Below are 21225 nucleotides of genomic sequence, written 5' to 3'. Positions count from 1 at the left end.
ATTCGCAACAATATTGTTTGAGAACTTCTTGATTACTGTGTATCAACAATGTAAAATGATGGTGAAATTGTTGTATGGTGCTTTTAATAATTTTTAGGTACATATTGTAGCTTAGCTTTTTCATAATGCAATGGAATAAATTTGTCAGTGGTATATAAATCTGAATTACATGTCCAACACAAATATTTAAATTTTCCTTCTTCAAAATCATGGTGGCGCCTCGTCATGTCCACGTCTGGTACAGGAATTTGTTCCGTATTCATCCCCTCACTCACCTCAAACAACGTCACCACTTCCAGTGGACACGGTTATTAAAAGTCATCCTGTCCATAATTGTGGGGGTAGGGTTCTTCATTTGTGTTAAAACATATAGTCATTGAAACATATATTACCAGTCAATGTTGCTGAGTCTACGTTACGTGTGTCTTCCTGTTGGTTTTGCACACAAGATATTGGTGACCGTCGTCATCCCCACTTTTTCTTTTGGGTTTGTACATATATATGGAGGTATTGTCCCAGTATTTATGGAAACAAATGATCATCATACCCAAAGTCTGATAAATCTTTGTCCGATAATAGTGTCGTATTCATTTTCTGAGTCAGACGGAGATATCAGATCGGCCATTCCACACGACTGCCTTGTAAGCACACACGTAGTCTGCTGAATTATTTATTATGACAACATGTGAGCTACAACACAAAGCCTGCTCTGCTCATGGAACTGTTTTTAGAGCTGATACCAACAAACTTGACCTTTTAACCTATACATCAAAAAAAACAAAAAACAGAAAAAGTCCACAAGACATACACAGTTCTTTATTACTTGTGCATCTTCCTTAATTTGGATTGCAGATTATGAAGTCAAAGGCATTTTCCATTCTTTGGATTACAGTCACCCTTTCAGACTCATATTTCTAAGCCTAAACTTAAAGTTTGTGACGAGGCAGTTGTCCTGAAACAACTTGCATTTGCCTCATGGAACGCAAATCCAACTGAGGGCAATCTCAGTTCCCTCCATAAAGCTCGGAACAAGTGTGTATCGACCCTCAGGAGAGCCAGAAAACAACATCTTTCTCATCTCAAGTCTGAACTCTCAAACCTCGCTCCCTCCTCAAAATCCTGGTGGCGTATAATCAAATCTGTATTTCATGTATGTTCCCCCTCCATCCCCTCCCTTACCTCAAATGGCCACACTGCTGATACCGCACGTGAAAAGACTGAATGCCTAAACTCGGTGTTTGCATCGAAGTCTTGTGTCCGAAACCCATCGCCTTTTTACCCACCTTACCCAGTCGCACCCAACTGTTCCTGGACTCTGTGTCCTTTTCTCCTGAGAAGGTGGAGAGCTTGCTGTCAAACCTCAACTCAGATTTTGCAACCGGTCCAGACGGCATCAGCCCACGTGTCCTCAAAGCCTGCTCTTCTGCTCTTTCTCACCCTCTCTCTGTTCTATTCACCCTCTCATTTGCTCAAGGTCATCTGCCATCTGCTTGGAAATCAGCAAACATCACTGCCTTGCATAAAAAAGGTGAAAAAACAGATCCCTGCAACTACAGACCAATCAGCCTTCTCCCAATCATCAGCAAGGTTATGGAATCCATCATCGCTTCAGACATCAAATCCTTCCTCTTCAGCAATGGCTTGATTTCCGATCATCACTTTGGTTTCAGACCTGGTCACGCTATGCTGGATATGCTGCTTCTGCTCTCCCACCAATGGATGGAGGTCCTCAATGCCGGACTTGAAATCCGAGCCGTATCCCTGGACATATCACATGCTTTCGACACGGTCTGGCACCCTTCCCTGCTCACCAAACTCTCTTCCTATGGTATCCAAGGCCATCTCCACTCATGGCTCGCAGACTTCCTCTCCTGTCGCAGTCACCGTGTGGCCCTAAATGGAGTTCTTTCATCCCCTCTTCCTGTCCAGGCTGGAGTTCCTCAAGGTAACGTTCTGGGCCCTTTTCTTTTTCTGGTTTTCATCAATGAGCTCTCCGACTCTCTGGAAAATCCTCTATATCTCTTTGCTGATGACTCCACCCTCTGCCGTACCATTGGTCATCCCTCACACCGGCAAGCAGCAGCTTCTTCGCTCACTGCAGATCTGGATAAAATCACGAATTGGTCCAACACGTGGAACATGTCTTTCAATCCAGACAAATTTCGCACTCTCACTATGTCTCTTCAAAAGGACTGTTTGGAAACCCCCCCCCCCCCCATCTACTTTGTCAACAATCCTCTGGAAGAAGTTCTTTCTTTCAAGCTTGTGGGTCTCACTATCTGCAATGATCTTTCCTGGGAAAGCCACATTTCCAACCTGGCCTCCAAAGCCAGTCACCGACTGGAAATCCTCTGTCGTGCAAAGTCCTTCCTCGGCCCACCTGAGCTCCTGACCACATACAACACTTTCGTCTGTAGCCTGATGGAGTACTGCTCTCCCCTCTGGGCTGGTGCTCCTGCCTCTCACTTTTCTCAGCTTCACGCTGTGGAAACCAAGGCATTTCGGATCATTGGCATCTCCCGCGATGACGCTGAGTCTTTGGGCCTCTCACTCTCTCACCGCAGGTTGGTCGGTGGTCTTTCTTTTTTCTACCATCTCCTCTCTGATCGTGCCCCCCCCTGCTCTGTCTCTCCCCCCCTCACCCGGCCCCATATTTCCACAGGGCGCTCAAGGTCTGCCAGCAACCCCGTTCTGGTAAAACTACCAAAATCTCGAATCACTGCTCACCTTCACTCTTTCATTCCTCTTTTTTCCTGCCTTTGGAATAAACTCCCACACTCTTCATTCCCATTCTTCCCTCCAGGTCTTCAAAACAGCTGTTCACCACCACCTCTTACCTTCCCCCATCCAAAACCACGATCTTTTCTGACCCTGTTAATCCACCCCAAACCCACCTCCTTCAAATTCCCTAACTTCTTTCCCGAAAGTTCCCTGTCGTGTAAGGTCCTGAAAGTCCCTGTGGTGTCCATCTTGTTTACCCAGTGTTCCCCGCCCCATCCCTCTCCCTTCCACAGATCTCCTGCCCCCCTTGTGCATTCTGTGTTAGCTCTCATATGAGCCTCGAAAATGTAGACAAAAAAGAAAAGAAAAAAATAAACACCAGGCAGGATCCTCTCCTGGGCTGACCATAAAGTGAAGCTACAAATCCAGCCACAGACTGGACATCTTCTGCAGTTCCAAGTCATTCCTTGAAAAATTAGAAATACTCACAGCATACAGGGCCTTTGTCCATAATTCAATAAAGAGTACTGCTCTCCCCTTGGGCTGGCAGCATCACAGCTGTCTTTTCAAGATTCTTTGGAATCTCGAGATCTCAACATTATTTGCATCTCTCATGAGGAGGCAGAATGCGGCTGCTGCACCATAATTGTCGTAGTCCTCCAGGTTGTGCACCCGGGCCTTGACCAATGGGCTTGGTCCGAGGGGCTCACGCTGTATGCTCCTGGCCAATTATGTGGCTTCAACCTTGTCCCCTGCAGAAGCCTGACCCATTTCCAGGCAGGGTGTGTCGCTGGCCTACACAAGAGGAAGGCTTGGTCTTTGCTGATCTCCGGCTCCCGGTGGGATGCCAATTTGGCCTGCTTGTCCCATCCCTACTTTGCAGCAGCTGGTGGAGGGTGGAGTTGCCATGGCCGAGATGGACATGGCTAATGGCTTTACCCACTCCTATTGTCTTTCGCACCCCACCCGGGCACCCTGCGATGGTTCAGTCCCATGCTTTCCCAAGAAGCCAGACAATCTCAAAGACCGAATAATGACAGGCCAAAGCACGGGCTACATCCTGACGATAGGTGTAGGCCCCAGGAAGCGCTGGCACATTGTGACAGGTACCATCGCAGGGTGGGTCCAGAAGGTCCAGGGGCAAATTCTCAGGCCATGGTGCTCGACACATAGGTTAGACCCTGCAGCCGGCGCTGGTGCTCACTCCTCTGCTGCACCTGCATGCTCTCAAGACCCAGGTCATTGTTTGGGCAAGGCCTGAAACCAACACCCTTGCATGAAAGAAAGGGAGGGAGTTCCCCACCCAATTACATTGCGGGAGTGGGATGCGGGATCGGCTCAACATGGCCTGGGGGTGACATTGGGGTGGGCTTGATTGTCTGTCCAAAAGCTTTCATTCACACTTTCACATCTTACACAAGGTGGTGGTGTCCTTTGTTTCTTTTTTAACCGACTCTCCTCAATACTTTCTAGATCCATTAACCCCCTTCTGGTTAAACTCTGAAAATCCAGGCATATGCCTGCCCAACTCAGTTCTTTAATTCTTCTTTCCTCCCTTTTGTGCAAGTGTTTTTCAGAGGCATTTCAATCCCAGTCTTCCCTCCACGGCTTCAAGTCGGCAGTACACTGCTATCTCATAGAATGCTCCATCCCTTCCTGTGATCTTTTCTACTCCCGTTAGTCCGACCAAACCTAACCCTCTTACTTGGAGGTTGCTTTGTTGCCTTCCCTCCTCACTCTCTCCTCTCATTCCCTTGTTAGTGGTGCCTATATGTTGACCCACTGCCTCGCTCGCTCAGTACATTGCCCTTTTCTATCACTCCACTCTTCACTGAGCCTAGATTGTGCATCCAAAAGGAGTCAAATTTTGAAAACTGAGAATTACTAGATCTGATTTATTATTGAATGCACCATTAAGTCGAAAATGAAAATTTAGTGAATTTTCCAGTAATGTCTGTGGATGCCGCCACATATTGTGTTTGTTCTTCCCTGATTGGCTGAAAAAAACATTTACATTCTTTTTCAGGTATGTTTATTAGTATAGCTTCCTTTTGAATTTAGAGTGGAAAATTTTGGTTCACCAAATGATGAAATACATGCTCAGAATGCTCAGGATTTTAAACTTCACGAATCTTTTATATTATTTCCGAGTTTGTGGTTTCGTGTCGCGCTATCTTCGACTTTGTTCTGCACTCGAGTAATGTGATATTCGGCTTGCATTATCTCAAAGACCATATGAGGTTCATGGTACAAAAAAAAGTAAATAAAATGGTTCTGAAACAGTGAAATCGTATTCCACTTACTGCATTAATGTAAAATTACTACTGGTACTCTGCATCAGTTCCTTTCTCAAACACACCCACCCCAACATGTCGCGCAGAGCGCGGGTTATGCTAGTATTTTTTGTATTTCAGGGCAAGCATGATAAATACCTGTGATATTTATCATGCATGCCCTGAAATTCAAATAATATTCCTGAAGTTTAAAATTCATATGTTCATCCCACGTTTCCACAAAACCACTTGTTACTTGTTATTGCATGGTGTACAATAACATGACATTGTTATTGAAGTAACGTGTGTGTTTGTGCGTGTGTGTTTCCCATGCCATTGTTGCAATGAATAAAAAGACCTATCTCCTCCAACACTGTTCTTTGACACATCAGACATCAAAGAGGTGGAAAGGTAAAGCAAATGTTACTTTGTTTCATTTGTTACATTTTCTGTACAATTGTGATTCATTGAAATTGAAAGATGGTTTAAAAGACGAGTAAAGCTTTTTTTTTCTTCTTCTTTCAATAATCTGAGATAACCGTCTTTTTTCTGTTTTGTTTTTTTTAATATACTTCCACTTATTGTGGTGGCATGATTTAATGCTTTCAACTGGCTATAAACAACAGTGCATCACCACTGGTACCAAGTATGGGGGCACCACTGATGCAATGCCCCTATTACCAGTACACTGGTACTCATTCCACTGACCTCGGAAGGATGACAGGCTGAGTCAACCCCACCTGGTGTTAATTCAGCAGCCAACGGGGCTCAAACTCAGGACCCTAAGATCCCAAGCCCACCGCCCTAACCATTAAGCCAAAGCCAGGCATTATTGTAACAGAGATAACCTTACTAAGTTTATCAAGAATGCGTAATCTACAATGGTTTAGGGGACATCCCTTTATGTACATAAATCTACTTCTACTACTTTCAACGGCCCCAATTAATCTCTCCTTCTTATGGTGTCGACCAGGAAAAAATTTGGCCCAAGCCTTTCTCGAACTGGCTTTACATTTGACTGAAGGTGGCAGGAATTTGGAAGTTTTTAGATCCTCGTGGAGGATCTCTAAGTGTTACTCACGTTGTTGTTCTTCATCTTCTTCTTGTGGACTTTTTTGTTTCACAGCCTACAGTTTTCATCGAAACTTCCTGAAACTTGGTGTATATATGTAAACATACCCTGCGCAGACAGTAACCATCTCCGATTTTGAAAATTCCTCCGAGAAAAAAAAGTTATGACGTCAAAATATCTCCGCTAATGGAAATCGCCTAAAAAATTATCTCCGAAACTCGGCAAGCTTTTTGAATTCTGTTTGCGGGAATCGAACAGGGGTACAGGGCATTAGCAGAGATGAATTACCGCACATATGATACATCACTATGACATCATATCAATTTTTATGACGTCATTCGTATATTTTGACATTTTTTGTTTCACAACCCAGAGTTTTCATCGGATCTTCGTGAAACTTGCCATGTATATGCAGAAAGCCCACGCGCAGACAGTAACCATCTCCGATTTTGGAAATTCTTCCTAGAAAAAAAGTTGACGTCATAATATCGCCGCTAATGGAAATCGCCTATACCATTATCTCCGAAACTAGGCAAGCTGTTTGAATTTTGTTTGCGGGAATCAAGCCGGGCATTAGCACAGATAATTTATCGCAAACCTGATACATCACAATGACGTCATACTCGTTTTTATGACGTCATCATTAAGAGGACGAGGATCTAAGCTCATTTGAGCTTGTTTTGTGGTGGCGGTGGTAACTCGTGTAATATTCGTCAAACACACCAAGTGATCATTAATAACCAAATATCCACCAACTAATGTTTGCAGACGGAACACCGCAGAGATGGCAACTCGAGTCGCAAATTTTGTGACTTGAGACTTGAGCTTGTAGACTTGTTCACAATGACGATGAATGAATGAACACTATCAAAACAAGCTGAATTCCATGAATGACCCCGACGTTGAATGAAAAGCTGATTACCAAATGATGTTGACACTTGGGCAACCGATTACCAAACATAACAAGATGGCGACTATGCGCAACCCCCACCCATTGTATGTCATGGCGTCGAGTTCTTCGATAAAATACGTGTAGATACAAATTCCCGCAAATATCTTAACGAAGACATGTCCTTTGTGCGTGACTGTTTAAACATTAAACAACAAAGATGGACTGACCGCCTGCCTGGGCGTGGCTAACTCTATGATTGACAGGAGCCCTGAAGCGCTCGAGCTGTGATTGGTTACTGATCTCGTGGACGGTGTGACGACTAATCTGACGACCAATCACAGCAATGACGTAAATGTGAGGAGGATGAGGAGGAGAGAACAATTTGAAAACCCCTCCTTATTTTATTGACAGATTCAAACGTCGGGATAATAAATATATCTCGGTGATATATTTGTGACTCATTTTCATTCGATGTCTACTCGGATGTGATTATATTATATTTATAACCAAAGACCGCTGGAGTCGCATACCAAAGGGAGCACGAACTGGGTAAATAGATCACACCGAGCTTAGAGAAGATATTACTTATACACCGCCCAAAGTGCTGCTGAGCTCCGAGCCTCCGATCGCACATACGTATTCAAGGCTTACATGTAACCAAGGTCTATCTATGATATAAATGACGTTATGACATGGCACTTGACGTGAGACTTGACTTGAGACTTGCCCTCATAAACTTGAGACTTGCCTTGAGACTTGCCTTATCAACTAAACCCAGGTGGCTAGGATTATATAAATAATTGACACCTCCCACACGCCTCTAGCCAAAGAGGCTGCATAAAGCAACCCAAGAAGGCCTACACAAGGTAAGCGCTTTGCTGTTTCGAACCATTCCCAGAGTTCCTCCACAACTATAAAGACGTTCACACGTAGTACACACATGAGAATCCCAATGCTACACACACCCTCAGCTACTGGATCGGTTTCATCGCTTATTGGTGAATCATCAACGATAGCGCAGACAACAATGCATACTAATGAGATAACCAAGCATGTACCACGTGCAAATGTCAAAAACAGTCAATATATAAATAAAGAAAGACCCACCCACATCTCTCACCTGTGAATGGAGGGAATAGTCAATCAGCTATCACTTTATCAACTAAACCCAGGTGGCTAGGATTATACAAATAATTGACACCCCCCACACTCCTCTAGCCGAAGAAGCTGCATAAAGCAACCCAAGAAGGCCTACGTAAGGTAAACCCATGAGAGCCTAGCCACCTGAGTTGAATTGATGAGGTGAGAGCTGAATGGCTATTCCCTCCATTCACAGGTGAGAGATGTGGGTGGGTCATTCTTTATTTATATATTGACTGCTTTTGATGTTTGCACATGGTACATGCTTGGGAGCCTCATTGGTATGCTTTGCTGTCTGTGCTATCGCTGATGATTCGCCAATAAGTGATGAAACCGGTCCAATAGCTGAGGGGGTGTGAAGCATTGGGATTCTCATGTGTGTACTGTGTGAACATCTTTATAGTTGTGGAGGAACTCTGGGAAGGGTTCGAAACAGCATGGCACTTATCTTGTGTAGGTCTTCTTGGGTTTCTTTATTAAGCTTCTTCGGCTCGAGGAGTGTGGGAGGTGTCAAATATATATATATATATATATATATATATATATATATATATATATATATATATATATATATATATATATATATATATATATATATATTGCGGCTCTGGCAGTTAAAGTTAATCCCCCGACCCAAATTGTGGTGATGGTCGGTTAACACTGCCAGACCGGATAGCCGAGCGGTTTTCCTGAGGAGGCGGACAAGTTGATTCTCAGAGATTATAACGTGCGTGGGAGGGGTGGTGCACGGCACTGGAGGAACGACGGAGGCACAGATGGATGCACACACAGTACAGGGGGGTTTATACTCGAACCCCATGACAAATACACGGACACAGCAACTTAAAATAAAAACGGGATTTAATGAAAATAGACAAATATTTACAAGGGACAATAATTCAGATATAAAAATAATCGTGACATAAATTAATCCCAAAGTCGAGGCACCTCTACACACATTCTTAAATACAGACAAGTGGATACTAAAAAAACAGAAAATCCCTCCTTTATTCTGGCACTTAGCTTGGTCCAGAGATGGTCTTTGTGGAACTTGGAATTGAGGCACTTCATCCTGCATGTGTAGATGCGCCCTAAAAATGGCGCCAAGCCACTCTCTCACAGTGGGAACGTTCATCAGACAATTCATGAGCGGTATTCAACACCAAGGCTTATCGACAGTTGTGCAGCTTATTCGTCTATCACGCTCGCCGATACATGGCACTCTGCAGAATGGTGCCGTCCCCTTCGGTGACATACACGAGGCTTCGAGGCCCGTATCTCACGACCTAACCAAGAGCCAATTGTCAGCGTCTTGCTCAGTACGAGAGCCAATTCGCTTCAGCATGAATACGAGGATCGTGCCGTCTTCTTCATGCATTGAAGGAAAGCCAGTCTTGAAGTCCTGTTCTTACAGGCCATCTCCTAGCTTGGTTCTCTCTCTCGACTGCGTGCGTCCCTCACTCCGCACTCGTGCGTTCCTCCTCATCTCTCTCTCTCTCTCTCTCTCTCTCTCTCTCTCTCTCTCTCTCTCTCTCTCTCTCTCTCTCTCTCTCTCTCTCTCTCTGACATCACCCCGAACAATCATTGCACCTCCAGGGCATGGCTTGCTCGCACAAAACCTGGGAAGGCGGGGCTTCTGCCTGCTCAGCACGCCTGGCTCGCTTGTTCTCGTTGTGGTTATTATATAATCACACTTCCTTCATGGTTGGCTTGAAAATGCAAAAATGTAGGAATAGGTTACAGGGGAAAATCACATACCGGGAAACTTATCCTTAATCCCTATCTCACGAACACTGCACCACCCCCTGTGTAGTAACATGTAACACTTAAGCTCACAGTTTCGCTACTTAATTACATTGAGATATCTCCTACACGTCCATGGACCACACAACGCTATTCAATCCTAACTTTCCTATTAAATTCCTCAATCGACCCCCACAATGGCAACAACAACAAAAAAATTGTGTGTGTTTGTGTGTGTGTGTGTGTGTGTGTGTGTGTGTGTGTGTGTGTGTGTGTGTGTGTGTGTGTGTGTGTGTGTGTGTGTGTGTGTGTGTGTGTGTGTGTGTGTGTGTGTGTGTGTAAACACCTACGTAGTACTGTATTATATATGTATGGTTAAACACCTGCATCGTGCTGTATTATATTTGTATGATAAACACCTGTATAGTACTGTAATATATATATATATATATATATATATATATATATATATATATATATATATATATATATATATATATATATGTATTGCAAACATAAAGCGCTGTATTACGTGGAATTGTATTGTGTTAATGCTGCACCAGCGTTCCCTTGAGGATCATACATTTTAATCAGGAAGTTTGGCAAAACTCACTTTTAATCTCCTCTACATATGGATCGGGCTGCAGGATAGCCTTGGTTCGAATCCTCACCGAGCTATAAACTGTCGTCCTGGTGTTTTGCATTCGGGGAGAGGCATCAATGTGTGTTCCCTCCATCGGATGAATGTTAAGTCAGAGGACCCATTAGTTGTTGGACTGGGGCATTGGTGGATGCTAAAGATCCCACTGTGTTATTCTTGAAAAATCGGAGAGTTATCGCCGGCACTCTGAACAAATTATACAAATTCCTGCCCTATCCAGCAGGGGGCACTGCATCAGCGGCACTGCTGTGCCCTCAGCCGATGATACCACCCTGCCTGCAGCCTTGTGCTGCGTACGAACGAACGAAGAAGATTATATGTGAAAGAAAAACAGCAGAATAGCTCAGTGCGGTTGTAAAGTGTCCTGTCTTTTTTTGGGTTTGATGGCTGTATAAATACTGCAGTCATTCCTGTTCTGTGCCAGCACGTGTGGTCAGGGTGGACCTTGTATTTCAGAGTGGGTGTTAAGTCAGTTTTGCTGTTTGTCCTCTGTTGAGTGTATAATTAGCCATGGGCAACAAAAGAAAACATCTTAAAAATAATTTAAAGTGTTTGTTTGGTTCTTGCAAAATCGAAGATTCTTCAACTATATTGGTTTGTCGCATTTGTTATTCTGTCTGTCTGTCTGTCTGTCTGTCACCTGCAGGTCACAATTTTAAACCGATCTTCACGAAACTTCACCACATGGTCGAGTTTGTAATCAGGAAGAAGCCTATTGTTTTTAAGGTCAAAAGGTCAACATAGTCCCAAAGTCAACGACGAAGGTGGTATTTCTAAAATCCTCAATTTTCATCCGATTGACTTGGAATTCGAAGAGGATTTGCATATCAGGTCACTGAATTCAACCACCCATTCTCTTTGAGGTCAACATTGATCAAAAAGGTCAACATAGGCCGAATTTCTAAAATTGTCAATTTTCATCCGATTGACTTGAAATTTGAAGAGGATTTGCAGATTTTTTTTTTTGTATACCTTGTCGAGGCTCGTGTGAGAGCAAACGCATAACGCATATCATGGGGGACATGAGACAAGAGAGGAGGGAGTGGGAAGGACAAAATAGTGGGGAACAGAGACATTAGGAGATCTGTGGAAGGGAGAGGGATGGGATGGGGAACATGGGGAATAGAAGATGGACATTACAGGGACTTTCAGGAAGGAAAGCAGGGAATTTGAAGGAAGTGGGCTTGGGTGGATTATCGGGGGTAGAAAAGATCGAGGATTTGGATGGGGTTTCAGAGGATTTCAGAGGATTCAGAGGATAAGAGGAGGTGGTGAACAGCTGTTTTGAAAGCCTGGAGGGAAGAATGGGAAAGAATAGAGTGAGGGAGTTTATTCCAAAGGCGGGAAAAAAGAGGAATGAAAGAGTGAAGATGAGCAGTGATTCGTGATTTTGGTAGTTTTACCAGAAGGGGGTTGTTGGCTGACCTTGAGCGCCCTGAGGAAATGTGGCAGGGACAAATCGCAGAGAGAGCAGGGGGGGGCAAGGCTGGAGAGTAGATGGTAGAAGACAGAAAGACCACCGACCAACCTGCGGTGATTGAGTGAGAGGCCCAAAGACTCAGCTTCATTGCGGGAGATGCCGATGATCCGAAATGCCCTGGTTTCGACAGCGTGAAGCCAAGAAAGGTGGGAGGCAGGAGCACCAGCCCAGAGGGGAGAGCAGTACTCCATCAGGCTGCGGACAAAAGCTTTGTAAGTGGTCAGGAGCTCAGGAGGGCCGAGGAAGGACTTTGCACGACGGAGATTTTCCAGTCGGCGACTGGCTTTGGAGGTGCGGTTTGAAATGTGGCTTTGCCAGGAGAGGTCGTGGCAGATAGTGAGACCCAGAAGCTTGAAAGAAAGGACTTCTTCCAGAGGATTGTTGAGAAAGTGGATGGGTGGGTTTTCTAAACGGTCCTTTCGAGGAGACATCGTGAGAGTGTGAGATTTGTCTGGATTGAAAGACATGTTCCACATGTTGGACCAGTTTGTTATTTTATCCAGATCTGCAGTGAGCGAAGAAACTGCTGCTTGCCGGTTTGAGGGATGACCGATGGGACGGCAGAGGGTGGAGTCATCAGCAAAGAGATAAAGAGGATTTTCCAGAGAGTGGGAGAGATCATTGATGAAAATCAGAAAAAGAACAGGGCCCAGAACGCTACCTTGAGGAACTCCAGCCTGGACAGGAAGAGGGGATGAAAGAACCCCATTTAGGGCCACACGTTGACTACGACAAGACAGGAAGTCTGCGAGCCATGAGTGGAGATGGCCTTGAATACCATGGGAAGAGAGTTTGGTGAGTAGGGCAGGGTGCCAGACTGTGTCAAAAGCACGTGATATGTCCAGGGATACGGCTCGGATTTCCTGTCTGGCATTGAGGACCTCCATCCATTGTTGGGAGAGCAGAAGCAGCATATCCAAGGTAGAGTGACTTGGTCTGAAACCAAATTGATGATCGGAAGTCAAGCCATTGGAGAAGAGGAAGGATTTCATGTCTGAAGCGATGATGGATTCCATAACCTTGCTGATGATTGGGAGAAGGCTGATTGGTCTGTAGTTGCAGGGATCTGTTTTTGCACCTTTTTTATGCAGGGCAGTGATGTTAGCAGATTTCCAAGCAGATGGCAGATGACCTTGAGCAAATGAGAGGGTGAATAGAACAGAGAGAGGGTGAGCAAGAGCAGAAGAGCAGGCTTTGAGGACACGTGGGCTGATGCCGTCTGGACCGGTTTCAGAATCTGAGTCGAGGTTTGAAAGCAAACTCTCCATCTTTTCTGGAGAAAAGGACACAGAGTCCAGGGACAGTTGGGTGTGACTGGGTAAGGTGGGTAGAGAAAGTGATGGGTTTTGGACACAAGATTTAGCTGCAAACACCGAGTTTAGACATTCAGCTTTTTCACGCGTGGAATCAACAGTGTGGCCATTTGAGGTAAGGGAGGGGATGGAGAGGGAACATACACCAGAAACAGATTTGATTAGACGCCACCAGGATTTTGAGGAGGGAGAGAGGTTTGAGAGTTCAGACTTGAGATGAGAAAGATGTTGTTTTCTGGCTCTCCTGAGGGGAGATACACACTTGTTCCGAGCTTTGTGGAAGGAACTGAGATTGCCCTCAGTTGGGTTTGCTTTCCATGAGGCAAAGGCAAGTTGTTTCAGGACAACTACCTCGCCACAAACTTCAGTAAACCAAGGGCGGGAGGAAGGGTAGGACAACTGAAGACGAGAGGGGATAAATCTGTACATGAGGGAGAGCAAGTTTCTTGAAAAGAATTCCCAGGATAAGTTGATGTTTGAGAAAGTAGTGATAGGAGACCAGTCTATAAGTTTGAGGGCTGCTTGGAGACCCTGCCAGTCGGCTTGAGTGAAATGCCAGACTCGACGGCGGTGAGGTGGTTCTCTGATAACAGCTCGAGAGATGTCCACTTTGACAAGGACGTGGTCAGAAGAACCCATTGGAGTGGAGGAAGAGCAGCAGATATTGTCAGGGAAATTTGTCAAAATCAGATCCAGAAGAGGATTTGGTCATTTAATTCATCCAGCAATTATTTTTGAAGTCAAATTTGTTTTATGGATTTTGCAAGTATCGTGCTCTGTATGACGTCTTCTTGTTGTTTGTTTGTTTGTGCATTTGTTTGTTACTCTTTTACAGCCGAACCGTAGCACCTCGAGGCCCCAAGTTTTAGGTGTAGGTATTTCAGAATCTGGGCAAGGTTTTTGGCTTCCGCAAGTTGGCCTTGAAGGCCATTTTGAGGCCACCAAAGGCCGCAATGAAGTATATATTGGGATGTGGGGTCAGGCAGTGTTGCCGCCGGCCCGGAGGCAAAACGTTACCACCATGAGACCAATAACTCCATCACTTTTCAATGTCCAACACGTCCTCAAGTCAATTATTTATTTATTAAGTCTGTTGTTAGCTTAACGGTGAAGGTGGCTCCATTAGGATCTTATAGGGTCTTGTGTTCAGCCCCTGTTAACCCGTTGAATTAATAACTGGTGCGTTGACTCAGCCAGTCATCGTTCCGAGGCAGGCAAAATGAGTACCAGCTTACTGGAATTACAGGGGGCACTACATCAGTGGCATAACCGCACTCTCAGCAATGATGCAACCAGCAGGCACAGGCTGCGCGTGAAATAATAATAATTTATTTATTTCGCAAATACATATTGGATGAGGATTAAATTGTAGCATAAAAACGATATAGGAGGCCAACGGGTCCATCATTCCTGCAGGGTGTAAATTGAGGGTCATCAAAGTAAGTTTGATCATGAAATAATTAGTAATTAAAATTACTGGCTACAATTAATGATTAAAAAAACAAATTTTTATTCCAGCCCTGCTTGGTAGCTTTGTGCACTTTTCCGATCCTCGAGATATGCTTGAATAGCGAACTACAACAAAGAGGGTGCAGTTGTATCAAGCTCGAGCCAGGCGTTCCGAAACGTGTGATGCCCCTGCTGCACCACATAAACACATACCCAACTCCCTTCCCCCCTTCTTCTACAATCACAACCCAATCACACAATCTATGAGCACACTCACCTCCACAATACCAACCCCACCGACACCGCAAACCCAATACAACCGAACATCGAACAGTCGGAAGGGGGAAGACGATCCGCTGGGTGAGACCCTTGGCGAAGAGGTAAGCCTTCGTCGCAGAAAAGAATGAATCCGAAAAGAGACTTTAACCCTGAATGAGCAGCTTAACCTGATTCTCAAAACCTACTGCTTGGTTGTGAGTGACCAGATCAATATCCCCTTATTTGCCTGTAGGTCAGTTTCAAAAGAGCTGTAATTTAACCCATTTGATTCGTAGTCAGTCGATGTTTTCTCCATTCCCAGTTCTGGGGTTGGTTTAACAGTTAAGGTGATTGGCTTAAGATCCTTGGGTCTTCAGTGCTTAACGCTCGAATGGTCTTTGGTTCAAGCCCCTATCGCACCATTGAAATAACACCAGGTAGGGTTCTCCATATCCAATGGAGAACCCTACCTGTTTTTTTCACAGGAAAGTGAAATTCTTTCATCCTTCCCATCATGTACAGCCTTTTTGGCTGCTGGTTGCATCATTGGTTAGGGGCACGGTTATGCCGCTGATGCAGTGCCCCTATTACCAATACAGTGGTGCTCATTTCGTCAACCTCGGGAGGATGACAGGCTGAGTCGACCCCCTGTTATTAATGGAGCCGAAAACGGGGCTCCAACTCAGGACCCTAGGATCCCAAGCCACCACCCTAACCGCGAAGCCAACGCCGGACTTGTCATCCTTCCGAGGTCAAAAAATGAGTACCAGCGTGCTGGTAGCAGGGGGGCATTGCATCAGCGGCACAGCTGTGCCCCCAGAAAGTGATGTAGCCAAGCAGTCACAGACTGCATGCGAATAAATAATAATTCTCCATTCCCCTTCCCAATAACATTCCCCTTCCCTTCATTCTGAGGTAAGGCTAAGTACCCCAAAGACTCGGCCACTACACCGGTTGTCTTCCTGATGAGGGCAGGAATTTGTAATTTGTTCAGGGTGCCGGCAATAACACGCCAACTCTGCAATATACACCTTGGGGGTCTTTAACGTCCACCAATAACCAATGCTGGCAGAACGGTCATCTGGCTTAACGTCCATCCGATGGACGGGTGCATTCCTGGAAGCAAACCTGCCAGTCGGCACCACGTCACAGGAATCAAGAAATCATCTCTCAGGTTTATTTTAATACCCCGCGCACACCGAGCAAAGAGTGCGGTTAAACAACCGGTTCACTTTGTTGGGTGGTCGCTAGACTACCCTGAGTCTCAGGTTTTTAGGTGGTCGGGTCGCTAGACTACCCTTAGTCTCAGGTTTTCCGTCTGTCTGTTTGTTTGTATGTAACGGACAGTTCTGGAGGCCAGAGGAGTCATCCGATTTTGATGAAACTTGACTGGTAGGTTCATACCAGGATCTCGTTGTATGCTTTTGAGCACCGTTGCTATGGATGCCACCGTTGCCTAGCAACGGGACTTTGAAAATCTTTGAAAAAATGCGAAAAAAAATTTCGAAAATCAAAAGTCTGCTTCCGCGCTTTTATGCGCACTATAATCAAGCTCTTTGTCAAAAAATTTCAGCTCAATCCATCAAAAACTGTATGACGAGTATGCAATTATATTACTATATGCTTTCACCCCAACGTTCGCGTTGGGATTCCCTAACGTAGGGTTCGGGAATCGAACACAAATGATGAATGGACAGTTGCTCGTCATGTTCCTATATGGAACAACGAATGGCAAAAATGCCATCTGATGTGTTCTCTCATCTACATCTATCTATAATTCCAGCAGTGTGTGTGTGTGTGTGTGTGTGTGTGTGTGTGTGTGTGTGTGTGTGTGTGTGTGTGTGTGTGTGTGTCTGTGTGTGTCTGTGTGTGTCTGTGTGTGTCTGTGTGTGTCTGTGTGTGTCTGTGTGTGTCTGTGTGTGTCTGTGTGTGTCTGTCTGTCTGTCTGTCTGTCTGTGTGTGTCTGTGTGTGTCTGTGTGTGTCTGTGTGTGTCTGTCTGTCTGTCTGTCTGTGTGTCTGTGTGTCTGTGTGTCTGTGTTTCTGTGTGTCTGTGACCGTTGTTTCCCGACAACCACTGGTCCAATCGAATTGAAACTTGCCAGATATATTGCTGGGGACCCGAGTATGTGCCTTTTCAAGATTTGATATTAATCAGCCAAGTGATTCCCAAGTTATGGCCATTTATTTACCAACCAATGACAGGACACGTGCTGCGTAGGCGTGGCCGATGCGCCATTTAGTTACCAATCACAGGACACGTTGCTGCGTGGGCGTGGCTGCGTAGGCCGGTGCACGGCCGGCCGACGATGACGTCACGTGCCGTGTTGGTTACGATGGGGATCGATCGGTGCCTTAGTTACCGTGGGGTCGGAGTGCCAATGGTAAATGGCAGCGGATGTCATGGCAAGCAAAGACAGGGAGGTAAACTTGATTTTAATTAACTCTGTGTGTAAGTATCACAGCAGTTGTTACTTCAATGCAAGCGATAATTCGTGGAATGATGTGAACATTCCGTACGGGCACGCACTACTTTTGGATAGTGATGACTTACTGTATTCTAATAATTTCTCGATTTCTTATCCGCATTTATAGATAAACACAATGCCCCAATCCAGTCGTCGTTTATGAGAGCGAAAGAATGGCCTGTGTGGTTGTTTGAAAGTTTGTTTTTTTTGCATGTACGGCCACGCACATATGGGCACGCGAGAGCGAAGGAACGGCCTGTGTGGTTGTTGTTTCTGGCATGCGGTTTGAAAGTTTTTTTTATTTTTTTTTGTATGTACGGCCACGCACATATGGGCACGCACGTACAGCCATGCACGTACGGCCATGCACGTACGACCACGCGAGAGCGAAGGAACGGCCTGTGTGGTTGTTTCTGGCAAGCGGTTTTAAAGTATATATATATATATATGTATAATTTTTATTTTTGCAAGTACAGCCACACACATATGGGCACGTGAAAGCGAAGGAACGGCTTGTGTGGTTGTTGTTTCTGGCACGCGGTTTGAGTTTTTTTGTGGGGGGGGGGGGTTTGCACGTACAGCCACGCAGATACGGGCATGCACTAGTATTTCAAATTCGCCTAAGTCTAGTGACCACCCGTGTCGCCTACCGGCTTGTCTGTCTGTCTGTCTGTCGACAAATGTCGGTTTATGATCGAGGAACTACTTAATTCGAATTGAACGTTATATTTTCAACACGAATTGGAACATGAATCGGAAAGTAAACCTGCAGTTTCACAATACTTCGTCTCTGAATTTGTTCCCATCGAGCATGCTCACACAGGAGTGAGATAATTGTTTTATACCGTCTGCCTGTCCGGCAGTCAAACAAAATAGAAAATCATTCCAAACGGGAAACTAGTAACTGTTTTAAGGACGTCATAAAGGACACAAACAACAGGCACGAATAACTAATCTAACGTGTCAAACACGCCGGATCAAATGGCGGTAAACTTCTGAAAAAAAGGCTTGTTGTCTTTTTTTTTTCCTACAACATTGAAAATCTTTATTTTTATTTCAACTGAATTATTTACTTGAACACTTGAGAACACAAACCGCCTTTTTGGCACTTTCATTTGTCTTCCGTTTAGCAGTACTTCGACAAAATATTACAGCATTTTTCAATAGGTCATCACAACCAATCAAACTTGCTGCTCGCAGACCCTCGAGACTGTGTCAGGTCAGGTGTTCTCTGAACTCGAGTTTTCTAAGATCTACTGTATCTCTCATTTCGAAATTGTTAAAAACTGATCATGAGATTTTTTTCAGTCAATGAATGTTGAAATCGTTTCTACCCGTTTTTCCCCCTCCAGGAAAGTGAAACGCTGTAATCCCAAGAATGGACTGTACTGCATCCGGAGGTCTTCACATGGTGGCCAGGTGAGCGAGTCAATAAAGGTCTGCTGCTCGTCACACCCACAACTCTGTGGGAAAATCATCAATCCATTTTCATAACAAGTACAGTGACAACTGAAGGGCACTAGGTAGAGCGCATACCTTCACCACGTAATGCCAGATCCACGAGAAACATATCTGGCCCAATAAATTTTTGAAATATGCTACATATCGTTTTTGGCCCTATCTCTCGAAATGGTGAAGAATCACTTTAGAAATTAAATAACTGTCATATCCACATTCGGATTCGGATCTTCACCAAAATCTAATCAGTTCGTCCTTGCCACATACCCAACCTGTCCACAAAATTGTATGTGGATCCGTCCACAACATTTTGAGATATCCTGCACATAGACAGACAGACAGACAGACAGACATACAGACAAAACAGAGAGGGGTGAAAACATAACCTCCTTCACCTTCGGCGGTGGAGGTAATAACACATCGTCCTTGGTTTCACAAGATGGTGTATTTATGAGGAAGGCATTGTGACTTGTCTTTTTACCCATCAAGCGTTCTGTTTCTGTGTGCAGGTTTTGATGGTCTGGGAAGAATCGAGCAAAAAATTGAAAAACTTCAGGATTTACCAAGATGTAAGACTATTTCTGTCATTCTTTCCTGAGTGTACCTCATGTTTTCCATCCTCCTACCTGTTACATATGTTCCCTTACAAGGGACTTAAACAAATGGGGAGACCATCACGTCCATTGAAGCCTGCACTCGGATTGCCAACTGTTCATCCATGCCCTATCCTTTTAAAATGCTGACCGTCAAGCAAGGAAGCAGCACGTACCATGTGTTTTTCAAAGTCTTTGGGATGACTCGGCCAGGGTTCAAACCACCGACCTCCCAGACTCAGAGCGGATGTTTTAACCATTACAACACCAAAGCTGCTAACTTGTCTTTCACCTTCACTCAGCTCTTTCCTCTTCTTGTACCAACAACATATTTTCCTCTTTCCATGACTACCTTGACCCCTTGAATCATTGATGTTTTGGAAAAAAAAATTCAACCGTTTCTTTTTCCCTTCTCACCTTTGGCCAGCAGAGTAAGTAACACAAAAAGGCATCTTTCATTGCAATATCAACCCACTCTTTCAAAGCTCTGTTACCACCAATGACAGCACATTTCCATTGCCATAAATTGAGTAAGCTCATTATAAACTCCATTTGTAGATAAATATAGGCAACTGCAAAGTATTTCCTGCTGCAACCTCAATTCCGATCCCCAATACCCCCACCACCCCCACCACATCCCAAATCAAATTCATACTTATGTTTAACCCAACCCCCTTCAACTCCCTTTACTTCCACAACTTTCTCGATATCAGAGTGCAATGATGAGACATCCAACCTGAACCAATTGATGGGTTCAGGAACAAGTAGGCTGCAACTCATCCGTCCAGGCAAGTGCATGCTGAACAGGCTCCGACAGGGAGAGACTGGGTGGACTCCACCATGCCTCATCCTCCCTCATTAATCCAGGACTTGTTCTTTTTTCTTCTTCTTTTTTTGCTTTTTTTTATGTATACATTATCGATGCTCGCAAAAGAGCAAGAGCAGAAAGGAAGGAAACAAAATGGAATGGGAGAAATACCTTGTTTGTTCAGGACAGATTGTTATTGTCAGGTCAGGCCAGATCAGATGTTTGACTTGCTACAGGTACCATGTAAACCTGTACTAACCTGTTCCATGGTCGGGTTGGCGGCGACTAAACCGTCTCCCCCACCAGGTTTTCTGGTGAGGAGGGTGTTTGGATATGGACACCCAGCAGGATTAAAAACAAAACCTGTCAAAGGGCGGAGGAGCTCCTTGTGAGCCAACGGCCATCCATATCGAGTGTCCAACTGTGTCTGCAGACGTCCTCCTGCAGTTGGGTTACTTTTTATTAGGAGGTTGGTGTCAGGATTTGCACTCTGGCCACCGTAAAACCTTTCATTCCGCAAAACATTCTCGAAGCATAAAATAATCTGAAAACCCACTCCGTGTGAGTACCTCCTGCACAGCTTCCCTTCACAGGGCAGCTCACCGGATGACGGGATTGGGGCAAAGCCTTCGAGACCCCCAATCTTTGATGATAGAAGGGAAACCACGGGGTAACATCCCTGGATCAGATTGCGGGAGAGTGTGTCGGAGTGGTGCTGAGGTGTCGTCCACCAGACGGCGGTCTCCTTGGGTTAACCTGAGGCGGTCCCTTCGGGTGGATGCCTGGAATGTCCTATCCCTAAGAGAGGATGATCACCTGTCTCTGTTATCATCTGAGCTCAAGCGTTTGGACATCGGGATTGCAGCTCTCTCTGAGGTTCGGAGACCGGATTGCGACG

At 45.0% G+C, this 21225-nt stretch overlaps 1 protein-coding gene across 3 annotated transcripts in view; it reads left to right on the top strand.

Moving 5' to 3' along the window:
* The window catches only part of LOC147034144 (SH3 domain-binding protein 2-like), a 73649-nt gene that overhangs the window by 42548 nt on the left and 9876 nt on the right, over positions 1-21225 (top strand). For all 3 annotated transcript variants that reach the window (XM_085877228.1, XM_085877222.1, XM_085877238.1), the window contains 3 exons: positions 5351-5405; positions 18821-18887; positions 19436-19495. In XM_085877228.1, the coding sequence (XP_085733354.1) occupies positions 5351-5405; positions 18821-18887; positions 19436-19495 (182 nt within the window). The remainder of the gene's footprint in view (positions 1-5350; positions 5406-18820; positions 18888-19435; positions 19496-21225) is intronic.

The sequence above is a fragment of the Eptatretus burgeri genome, chromosome 1 (assembly GCF_056783735.1).
Source record: "Eptatretus burgeri isolate ZD-2024b chromosome 1, Ebu_testis_v1, whole genome shotgun sequence".
In the NCBI taxonomy this organism is placed as follows: domain Eukaryota; kingdom Metazoa; phylum Chordata; class Myxini; order Myxiniformes; family Myxinidae; genus Eptatretus; species Eptatretus burgeri.
This window is presented reverse-complemented; position numbering and strand designations above follow the sequence as displayed.